At 33.0% G+C, this 12,497-nt stretch overlaps 1 protein-coding gene across 1 annotated transcript in view; it reads right to left on the bottom strand.

Annotated features, from left to right (window-relative positions):
• Positions 1-10,715, bottom strand: part of LOC149374869 (uncharacterized) — a 44,040-nt gene extending 33,325 nt beyond the window's left edge. Inside the window, exons 1-3 of the mRNA XM_089590675.1 lie at positions 10,373-10,715; positions 10,004-10,264; positions 9,685-9,872 (exon numbers count right to left, since the gene is read on the bottom strand). Coding sequence (XP_089446801.1) covers positions 9,685-9,872; positions 10,004-10,264; positions 10,373-10,715 — 792 coding nt within the window. The remainder of the gene's footprint in view (positions 1-9,684; positions 9,873-10,003; positions 10,265-10,372) is intronic.
• Positions 10,716-12,497: the final 1,782 nt, after the last annotated feature.

Raw genomic sequence — 12,497 nt, 5'->3', positions numbered from 1 at the left:
GTGTCGTTACAATCTTGGAGTAATGAACAATTATTTATGAGGAGATAATTCTCTGTGAACAAACTTCTTACCAGAAATATGAAGCGAATGTTGTAAATGTTGATTGATCTTTCAAAAGTATTTATGAGCGTTTTTTGTACATATTATTGAACTAGATTCTGCAACTTTGGTAATAATAAATTAAAAAAAAAAATTTCTTGATCTTCAAGTAATATAACTTTTAATCTTCGAATTATAGTATAATTCTAGCACGGTTTTGTTTAATCCATTGTGTTTTTTAGATAATATTCTAATTCTTTGGTGCATGGGCATATTTAATGAGCTTAAACAAAGCTGTAGATGTAGTCTTCAAGTTTTCTAATACTCTCTCGAAATCTTGTAATCTTCCGAAACTAATAATAAAGGAAAAATCATCAGATCAACGTCATGTGATAATTTTTTAAAAAATAAGTTAATATGCGAACACTATTAGGTAAGTCATTTGGACGTTTATAATGATTATAATTATCTGGTGTTCAAGATTTTGATAAAATTATTGCACCACATTGAGATGTTAGAGATTGTTTTTTGTTTATCATGTTTACTTTTTTGTCATAATGATTGTTACTGATCATAAATATATGAGAATGTATTTTTTTTTTTATAATCAGTTTAATTGAAGTGTTGTACGTTAAATTTAATCTGGAATTTTCATGTTATAAACTGCTTTTTTGTTATTATTATATCTGTGGTAAGTGTAGAAAAACTAAAGAAATTATTAAAACATCCTATCGGATGTCTGAAACTTTCATCGTTAAGCCACATTTTTATTTTTTAATCATACTTACTTAGTGGAGATAATTAATTGTTACAACAGTTAAATCTTGTTTCTTCTCTAAGAGACCCAACTATTTATAGTCAACATATTAATATGTTAGCTGCATAGATGACCTATATGTTTCCGGATAACTGATGCATTGTATTAATGAACTTGATAGGTTAACTATTAACATATTAAACTTCCAGATCAATAAAGAAAGAGTTGATCAAAACTAAACATGTTAGCTTTAAAGATACGTATAGTTGCTTAAAATTAAACATGTCTATGTTAACAGGTAACAAATACGTTAACAATGAACAATTGGGTCTCTCAGTGTTGGTTTAAGAACATTAAAAATGTTGGATTCTTGTACAAGTTACTGTTTTTTTTCCCCAATGGTATCTCATTGGTCATTTTTTTTGTGTAACTAAATTTTCTAAACTTAATTTTTATAAATATATTTTCACGTTATTGTTTATAAAATTTACAGCATCCTAAAGACACAGAACCGTAAAGCCGCTAAAATAAACTGTTTTACTAAAAATTATTATATCATTTATGCTATCAAAATTAGTGAAAGATTTCATTTCAGTTTATGTTCTATTGTCCTTATTCGAATTATATCTATCGCCATGTGTATAGTTTCTATAACAGTTTTATTATTGATAATATTTTGAACAATATGGTATCGAACCTTCCCATAAAATTTTTATGAATTATTTTAAAAAAAAAAAAGAAAAACATATCAAATAATTTCCATCTGGACTAATTTTTTTATTATATTTAAACTAAAAGCTTTCTGTCTGTCTTTGAAAAGCTATACATAGTTTTACGATAAAGTCGAAGCTACGTGATTAATTAGTAAACTTTATAGATTTTTAAATGTAAATAATAAAACAAAAATTTTTATGTAAGTAGTACAAAAATGATTATAAATAATGTAAACATTGACAGTTATTGCGATGTAAATTTTTTGCTAAAATTTTTTTCAAATTTTTATAGTTTATTTAACAAAAAATTTTGTCTTTTACTCAAACAGTAGCTTCAAGAAGAAATGGCGTATACGCATGTGAAACGTGGAATTTCAAATTTAGACATACATAATCTTACAAAAAACATTTTTAATCTTACATAATTAATAGTTCAAGTTCCATCAACAAAGTCTTAAAATTTGTGTAAAAAGCTGAGCTTTCACATGCTAGGTATGACTGATAAATTTATCATCAAAGAAAAAAGTGTGGCTTTAACACAAATTTTTGTAGTTAGGCTACAACAGTGTACCCACAGACAATGTTATGAGTTTATCTTTCGATGTTTCACAACTTTTCAATTTCAAAATTTAGTTTTTAATGGCAACTTTGTACCGAAATATACAATAAATTGTTTTATGTATTTTTTTTCCCTTTTAGGCCACAAAGACCGTACTAAAATAAAATTTCATTCTATAAAAAAGTTTTTTTGTTTTTTTTTGAGATCTACAAATTTTCTCGCCCACTTATATGTATAAATTGCAAGTTGTCAAAGTTATAGTCAAAATGATAACTATTTTTGCATTTTTCAAACTTTTCATCAATTTTTTATACATAAAGGAGGTTCTCAAAAAATAAATAAAAATGTTGAAAAGATGTATTTTTCAAAGATCTACCACTGTCTCTTTGAGGCTAAGCGTAAATGAATTATTTATGGGATATTAAATCGTCGCATACATTTTGCAGTATTCTTGTCATGGCACATACATCTTTATTATGCTTTTTCGGAAAATTCTTGGCATTGAGTTCGTAAGACGACATTGCACGGAACATCGTATTTTGCTGAAAGATATTTTGTCATAATTTATCTATGTATAAAAGCTCTTATTTAACAAACCTCAACTTATCCCTATAATAGTTCAAAAAAACTACCTAGTGTTTGCGTTACATCCATAAAGTAAAAATGAATGATACATTCGCGTTGTATATTTACAAATTATTACAAAAAATAATGGTACATAGGAATTATACATAGATTCTAGAGAGAGAAAGAGTGATTTGTGCAAGTGAGAAAGAGAACACGCAACGGAAACGTGACAACGTTGCACTTAGCCAGTAGAACCATTTGCTAGGTTAAATAGTTGAGACATTGCCACATTTACTGAATGTGAATGCAGAACATAACTTTGTGTTAATGAAAGTTATTTTACATAACAACCATTCGCTGAATATTCAATTTTTTTTTCTTTGTATTCGCTATAACTTTTTCTACACACATGCCAAGTCTCGTATGAATGGTGAGTCACGTTTAAAAGTTATTTAGTGATAAAGATTAAATTTTACGGTATTTACATAAGAGCCTATGTTATTATCTCTTAACTTTCAACTATTATATTTACAAAACTGGACGGTCGAAAAATTTGAAAAATTCAGTTTTACTCGAGGTGTAATGAAGAATCAGTCGTTTAATTTTTGTAGCAATCATGAATCATTTTCTTAACCATACTAACCACCTTAAGGACGTTTATCACAATTAGCTGGAGGAAAGTGCAGAGAGGTGAGAGGTGCGCAAAAATGTATCAATGCTGGCAATTGTTTTGCTTGTACGAATATACCTATATTATATACGCATTTACGCTTACTCTACCCCTTCTTTCTTATTTTCTTTAAAAAAAACATCTTTTGGAACCATTTGAAAATTTAATATGATGTTTATCTAATAGTCTTCTTTCATAAAAAAAAAGCTTGGGAAAACCATAGACACTTTCCTTAAAAATGTAATTTTACGTGATTCTTCGATAAGGTTACATGTTCAATAGAGATTTTTTAAATTTAATTATAAATAATCTCGTAAAAAACGGTACAGTTAAACGACCTGAAATTCATAAATATAAAACAAATAAGTTAGATAGGGAAAAACCATATTTTTCCAATTTTTTAGCACTTTTTGTCTCACAGAACGTTTGACTGCCATTTTTTTCAAAAACAGGAAACCTTACCGATTTTAAACCATCATATTGGACGTAGAAGACTAAGCTCTTAATCAAATTTCAGCCCAATCTGACAAAAGTTGCATGAGTCAGTCAAAAAACTTGATTACGCCTATAAACGCATACATACACCCCTGACATTAAGTTCCACTATCGTAATTTTTTTTCAAAAATTTTTTTTACACAAGAACAATTGTTTCAAGGGTACTTATACTTTTTTCTCTGGCTAAACTATAAGGCACTCCTGAATATCAGTTGTGCCAAAAAATTACGGCATATTCAAGTAAAGCTCATTTTTTTACAATTTTTGCAAAATAAAGATGCTTCATCGTAATAATTTAAACCAGCTTTTAAAATACTATAGTTATTGTTTAAGGAGTTTTTATTTGATTTCCAAATCTGGAAAATGTGAGGAATTGTACATACTTCAATTTGAACTGTTTTGAGAGCTTCTACAAATCGGAATAAGTTCAGATTAAACTCATTAAACATATTGTTAAAGTACGAATAAAATGACGCACAATTGTTTGTTGTTCAACAGAGGGATGATAAAAGCTTAGCCCGAGTAGAGGAAGATCCAAATGCTTAGTCTTCGATATAATTATCAAGGATATAGTCACGAAATTCTTCTACGTTGTTGTTCTCTGCAATGATACTTATTGGGTTCAGTAAAACAATTTTTTTTTTTTTTTTTTTTTTTTTTTTTTATTGAGCATTTGAGGCCTGAAGGCCCATTTCAGCTTAACATGAGATTTAAATGATTAAAAAAATAATAAAAGTACATTAGATAACACAATTCAGCAAGTCTTAAACTATTTAAGTATATCGCATTTATACATTTAGATTACATTTAAGCAAAAATTTATGCATGTGAAAACACGCTTCGCTGTTAGGTGAAGACAATAATGTATCTGCCGTGTAAGGCAGAAAAATGTTGATTCTACTTAGATTCCTAACAAATTCTCTACGATTGTCATTGTAAAGGTCACATTGCCACAGAACATGATTAATGTTTTCACTAGGGTAACCGCATTTACATGAGGAATCTCTAATGATTCCAAGTCGGTGTAAAGACTCCGCCAAGCTATAGTGATTGGCCTTGCATCTATTCACAGTTACAATGTAGGATCTATTATATTTGTGTCTACTGTACCATGGTGTTAATATGTCTTCATAAAAAATATCAAAATATTTTTTACCCTTAGTTTTTCCCTGAAGCAGCAAGGTAGTTTTGGTCGAGCTATGCATATTTTTTTTAAAAAGCTCTTTAAAATCTGTGAAGGAGATTATGTTTGCAACTACTGAAATATCAGTTGCAGAGGTTGCTGCTTTGGCTAATCTGTCAGCAAAATCATTGCCTTCAATTCCTATATGAGCTGGAATCCAATAGAATTTCACCGAGTGGGTTGGATTGTCTGTTTTTAATCGTAGGTATTTATTTTTACATTCCAAAATATATTTGTTGCTTTTAACATTTATTTTATTAGAGGGAAGACTTTGTAAGGCGCTCAGGGAGTCAGAAAAAATAGCGGTATTAAATAATTTTTTTTCAGCAATTATATCTAAAGCACTGTTAATTGCTAAACATTCAGCAGAAAATATAGACATTGGCTTGGGAAAGCTATGTATCTTTGATATGTTGAGGGAGGGGGAATAAACAGAGGCACCTACCCACTCATTACCACTTACCTTGCTGCCATCAGTAAAAAAGGGAGGACTTTCTCTTTATTCAAAAAATCATTAAACAGGTAGGTAGGGTGAGACGAATCTTTAAGCTTGTTACCTAGTTCAAAGTTGACAGTGATATTACTACTGATAATATTATAAGCCTGACAGTAGGGGTTGAAATTTGAATCCTTAATAATTAATTTTTCAACTTGCATAATATCACAAATACTTTGAACTAATAGACTATAGGTCTTTGGCAGCTTTTTTATGAAGGTGTGTATATAACTAGTGACGCACTTACGAGTTAAGGAACTAGTGTTAGACAGAACTTTAGCCAGATAATTATCACATAGGAATCTATATCTATCGTTTAATAAAACAAGTTTAGACTCAGTATGTAGAACATTAGTAGGGGTGCTGATTCTGCAACTTAGATCTGCTCTTATAGCTATATTTTGTACTTTTTGGATTTGTTCAGTCATTTTCAAGTTGGTGGAATGGTAAACGAAGCAGCCGTAATCTAACATGGAACGAATATAGCTTTTGTAAAGAATAATAAGTGTTACAGGATCCGACCCCCACTAGGTTCCACCCAGAAATTTAACTATGTTTAGTGCTTTTTTACATTTTGCCGTTAGATGATTGACATGAGGGATGAAAGATAGTTTGTAGTCGAAATAGATACCTAAAAATTTAACAGTGGAACTTGAAACAATTACATTATTCTGTATTTTAATACATATATGACCGGGTAAAATATGTTTTTTATTACAGTGTAGCAATTTAGTTTTTTCCGCAGCTAATTCTAAGCCTATAGTGAGTATAAAGATTTGCTAATCTGATCTACCGCTTTTTCAACGCTATTTTTGGCCCAAGAGGCAGAACTAGATTTTACATAAATGGCTATGTCGTCTGCGAATTGAGAGACACTTACAACTTTGCTTAAATTTTTAACAAGAGATGACACATAAATAACATAGAGCAAAGGGCTGAGAACCCCACCCTGTGGAACTCCTTTATAAGCCATTCTAAATTTGTCGTTAAGACAGTCAGCATAAATAAATCTGGAATGAGTAATGAACTTCACAAATTCAATAACATTATCAGAGCAGCCAATTTTTGTTAATTCAAGGAGCAAAATATCCACATTTACATTGTCAAAGGCGACTCTCACGTCCAGAAAGGCAGCAACTACATGCTTGTTATCAAGGAAAGCCTCTTCTACTTTCAACTTTAAGTTAGTTAAGCTATCAGAACATGAGCGTCCCTGCCTAAATCCATGCTGACTGTCTGGAATCACGTTAATTACTTCGACCCACCATAGAAGACGATTTTTCAGAAGAGTTTCAAAAAGTTTGCACACACAGGATGTTAAAGCAATAGGTCTAACACTTTGCCTGTCAGCTTTAGGCATAAAATGCAGATAGGATTGCTTCCATGTTTCAGGATAAGTTTTTGTAGCATGTACCTCATTAAAAATATCAAGGAGAATAAGTTTATACTGTATAGGCATTTTTTTCATTGTAAAATAATCCAATTCATCAATACCAGGAGAAGATTTATCATTTTTATTTTCCAAAGCTAGATTAAACTCAGCAAAATCAAAAGGTTTATCAAAAAATTTATTCGGAGCTGAATTAGGAGAAAAGAGTGGATCAGTTTCTACCCAGGGAGGGCAAATTTTATCAAGGGCCTCAAGGGAGAGATCTAGTTGCATATTCTGTGATGTACTGCTATTTGTATTCACCCAACTGTGCTTCAGAATTTTATATTTTTTCCATACGTACCCCGGATCAGTATTGAATGACATACTTTTGGCAAACTCTCTGAAGTGTGATTTTTTTTTTCCTTAAAAATTTTTTTCGCTTCTGCAACTCTCTTTTTATAATTTATTAGGTCTTCGAGATTTTTTGAAAAATTTCATTTTTTCCAGGCTACAGTTCTCAGTCTCTTTGCTCTATTACACTCAGAATCCCACCAAGATACTGGATTTTTTACTATTGGTGAGTTCTCTTTTTTTCGGTTTCTTGTAGGAGTACTCAGCTTGATAGCATCATTTTAAATATCAGTAAAAAAGGAATATTTTTCAACAGGATTAAGAGCATCATACTCACAATTGTAAAATCTGTCAAGAGATTCAATGAGGATATCCTGAACTGTAACCCAGTCAGTTTTAATCGCATGCAATTTGAAAGATTTCCTTTTGTACTGACACTTTTCAACAGACAAGGTAATAAAAATTGGTGCGTGATCAGAACCCCAGAGATCATCCGAAACTCGTACTTCAATTTTATCAGAAAGATTAATAGATGAAAAAACCAAGTCAATGTTAGACTTATAATCTCTACTTGGATTAAAGTAGGTATAGGTATCCCAGTTATGTAAATACAAGTCAAAATCATCGACTATGCTTTCTAATCTTGATCCATTTGTATCAGTTAAATTGCAGTTCCATACAGTGTTATGCGAGTTGAAACCTCCGACTAAGATTGTGTTAGTGTTTACTATATTAAGAGCTATGCTATTCCATTGAGTTTGAGATAGAACTTTCTCTGGGGCTCTGTAGCAGATAAGTATATCAATATTAGGAAAAACATTAGTAACTTTTATACCACAAAGTTCTACAGACTGATCAGGAGATATTAGGTTTTTGAGTTCAGTAATAGCTAGGTTTCTCCTAATAAAGAGAATAATGCCACCACCCTTGCTGTGCTGTCTGTCCTTTCTCAAAGTTAGGAAACCTGGTAGATGAATAGAGTCCCTCTTGGTGAGCCAGGATTCAACACACATAATGACATCAAAGTTCTGGCTTTGATAATGAATGTCCCACTGTTTGGTCATGATGCTTTGAGTATTCCAGTAGAGTATTTTCAAGGGTTTGCAATGTGATGACATGTTATTGTACTTTTTTTTTTTTTTTTTTTTTTTTGAAGTGAAAACTTCTTATGGCGCGTTGGGCACTTTTTTGGGTGAGCATTTTCAGCCGTTCTCGCGACAGACGAGATTTTACACAGATATACTACGCGTGTTTTCTTATAATATATGTGTATACTGTACGCGCTCTTTGTATGGGCATTCGTTCGTACTCTCGCGACAGACGAGATTACATACCTATATGTATACTCAGAGTGTATAGGTATGCGAGAGCGCTGCATGCTATACGCAGCAGTGTTGATGCCGTTGATCTGAGCATTATTCCACACTCACAGTTCATGCTTGATCGCACATAGCGCCGCTGCCTGGATCTCACCGCGAACTACTTGGCGCGAGAATTCAAATTCAAAATCGTATGATTTTTTCAGCAGACAGTAGGCGCAGAAATTCAAATTCAAAGGAAATCTTTGTATGTATTGGCTAATTAATGCCTAAAAATATTGGATAATGTTGTATGATTATAGAGATCAAGAGGTCGTCTATCAGAGAGAAAAAAGGTGCTTCGTCCCGAGAGCACGCCAGGACTCATCCGTAAGGCTGATGACGTGCTCCCTGCCTTAGACACAGAAGAGGTGTGGGCTTAGAGTGACTCGATCGCGCTTATATATGAATCATGCGAGAATTTCGCCGCTTGACGGGAGCGAATATCAGGAGCTTGGCCACCTGGCAAGTAGAGCCTGAAGCGCGAGAGATGTGAGACGCCACATGATTACATACATAAATAGTATACCAAGAATTCTTTCGAATTTGAATTTCTGCGCCTACTGTCTGTTGAAAAAATCATACGATTTTTAATTCAAATTTTCACGCGAAGTAGTTCTCGGTGGGATCCAGTCAACGGCGCTATGTGCGATCAAGCATGAACTGTGAGCGTGGAATAATGCTCAGACCAACGCTGATACGCAGTCTTCGCATGGGCATTCGTTCGTGCCCTCGTGACAGACGAGATTGAGAGTTTTTTATCTTTATTTTTTTATGTACAATTTCTCATGTCGCGAGCGCACCTAAAAATGCTCACCCAAAAAAGTGCCCAACGCGCCATAAGTTCAAGTTTTCACTTCTGCCTGCACTCCCGGAGTGCTACTTGTACTTGGTTTTTTTTTACTCTCTCTTTTGCTTCTTCTTGCACTCTTACAGTTCGTCGTTAAATTCACTATCACCAGCAATACTTGAGGTGTCACTGAGAGAGTCAGTTACCACTTTTAGCTAACCTTCTGGTGATTCTGTTTAAACGACTCTTTAAGTTAGTGTCAGATACATTTGATCTAAGATGAGAGAGCATTCTGGCTAGACCCAATACATCCTTGGTGTATGATAATGCGACCTCCGAAAGATTAGGATTAGCATATGACTTGACCAGAAATTCAGCGACAGTATCTAGATCAACTGGATAATCTGCACTGTTCATCTTCATGTAGTCCCGGGCTGGTTCCATTTGAATTAGTACACTGGCTTTAGTAACTTTGCCAGTATTAGTTCTGGATCTTTTTTTCTGGGGCTTGATAAAATCATCTGCAAGGTTTAAGTTTGTTACTTTAATGTCATGAACTATAGTTTGAGATGAATTAGAAGAGGCAGGTCTCTTAACTCCCAGGTTTAATGGAGAAAAATTTTCATCGACTGATTTTTTTTAGCCTGTTTACTGGGAAGACTTGGAAATTCAACGTTCTTGTCATTTTCACCACTTATAGTAGGAGATGAGTCAGGATTTTTACAAAACTTTGCACTATGACCTTCCTTTTTGCACAGAAAGCAAATCATCTTGTCTGTTGAAAAGTAAATCCAGTAATTTGTGTCGTCAAAGTTGACTTTCATGTTAGGAGAAATTTTAGTTATATCCTCTTGATTCACATATACTTGTCTTCTGAAGCTGTAAACATGTTCATATCCTGGTTGTTTGTTGCCTGATTTGACAAATGTAACCTCAGATACTGGGTTAATCCCTATTTTCTTCATCTCTTTAATGATAACATAATGAGGTATAATAGGGCATACATTGGAGATTAACAAACGTTTGGCCTTAGAAACTAGAGGTCTGACTTTCAGGGAATGATCACCAATTGCTACTTTGAGATTGTCATCGCATAACTTCTCAACTAAGGATCTGTTGCTTAAATATAAGCAGACACGATTTTGCGAAATTCTGGAGACAAATTTGACATTCTTCGGTTCAATTAAAGAACCTATTGCAACAGTGTAGCTGTGAATAGAGATGCCCTCAATCGAGTCAAGGACAATCGCTTCATCTTTGGTAGGAAACTGAGATTGCTGAGTCTTTTGAGCAAAAGTAACTTGCGAGGGTTGAGTAGCCAGAGCCGATGAGGTTAGGTTGCCAATGGATTGTTGTGACGACATTTCTATTACAGAAATGTCTTTTTAAAGAAAGCTCGTGAAAAGGGATTCACGACGCGCCCAAACCAAAAATCGGTTGTTACATCATCACGTGAATAAGAAAAAAAAAAACCAGTAGCTTGAGAGAAAAAAAAAATAACTCGCAGTTATATTCTGATGACACGTGTTACTCGAATGCTGGCTTACGCGCGACTCAGTAAAACAATCTTTGACTCCCTAAGGACGTAAAAGGTGGCAGACTGAAAAAAAAAAAAAAAAAAAAATTTGAAAAGTTAACTCATTTCGAAATTTTGTTTTTTGTACTCGACACTTAACCCTTGTATCTCTTGAATGTTTCTCTACCATCTTTGACCTAAATGGAGGATGGCATCCTCTCATCGGTGAGGTCAATCGAATAGCGCGAACGGTCGCATGAATGGACAGTTCAAAGTCGAGGAAAATTGTATGAGATTTAACTTCTAATCTCACCTTTCGGATAATGAGCTTTGCCATACCTTGTTCCCACGGTAAAAAATTAAAGTTTCTATTTTTTTACAGAAACGCCAGTGCCGTCAGTTGTTCTCAGATGCTCAAATTGAAACTTTTCCGTTGTTAGTTCCTATTGTTGCATCGGGACTACACCCGATGTTTTTTTTCTCTCGCTTTTCTCCTCCTCTTCTCTTACTGTTTTCAAACTCGTGGCTAGCATCAAACTATTTAAACGTTTATCTTTCGATGACCAAACGTCAGGGCCATATGTACGTTGCGATACATACGTGACGAGAGTTGGAAGAAGATAAAGATGCGCAAAAGCCGAACTGTTCCTCCTCTTTTTGCGCGTTAAAAATAAAATACAGCCATCGCCAGTTGAAACTCAGCAATCAAACTTTATTCTTTTTTTTCTCTGTTTTTAACATTCGCATAATTACAAAAGCCAATACTTGCACGAATGAAAAACACGGCTTCCTCTGTGTTATCTACTGATAAGTAACATTAACATATAGTCGACGGACAAACTTTGGATCCTTACTGTTGCAATACGATACATGAAAAATGAAAAAATTATGGAAATTTAGAAAATTACATGAAAATTTAGTACTACAGCTGTTTAAGTAATAAATAATATTATGTGTCACACAAACCTATCGATAGGATAGGAACCATAAATTTTTTCTAGACCACCCGTGATAACAGGCTGTGAGCAAAAGCATGTTTTAATCTAACAATCTGATTAGTTAACTACAAATAATATTAAATTTATGTATACATAACAATTAGTTCTTTTTGTAATCCTAGAAATATTTTACAAAGATGAAAGTGGTTCAGTTATAAATTATTTTATCTTAAAATCATTATAGAAATGAAGTAATTTCATTTTTATGTTTTTGAGAACTAGCTTGAAGAAAGAAGCGCTAAAATCAAGTTCTTAGTAGAGGAACATCAACACCTCGAGACATTTAAAATTCAAGACAAAATCAAATTAAAAATCTCACCATATTACAGTCATAAAACTAAAGATATTCAAGTTTTCGCTTAATCTTATATAGACCGTCATTTTCATATTTTCCGAACGACAGCACTGATTAGGAAAAATAAAAGCAAAAATTATGTAATTTAACCTTACAGTTAAGGCTAAGGCTCTTTATTTCGATGCTCTTCTAAGTGATGGCCATTTGTTTTCTCATCTCAAAAAAGAGAATAATTTAGAATGAAGCTTTTTGTTCGTTTTATGATTGGTTCAAGCTGAGATCATTTTGAGAAAATGTAATTCGAATCGCAATTTGATGAAATCATCTTTGGGTTTAA

This window comes from Copidosoma floridanum, unplaced genomic scaffold (genome assembly GCF_036245765.1).
Source record: "Copidosoma floridanum isolate Cflo_tuat_1 unplaced genomic scaffold, Cflo_Japanese_pri ptg000013l, whole genome shotgun sequence".
In the NCBI taxonomy this organism is placed as follows: domain Eukaryota; kingdom Metazoa; phylum Arthropoda; class Insecta; order Hymenoptera; family Encyrtidae; genus Copidosoma; species Copidosoma floridanum.
The sequence above is the reverse complement of the archived record's forward strand: the minus strand, read 5'-3'. Positions and strand labels throughout refer to the sequence as shown.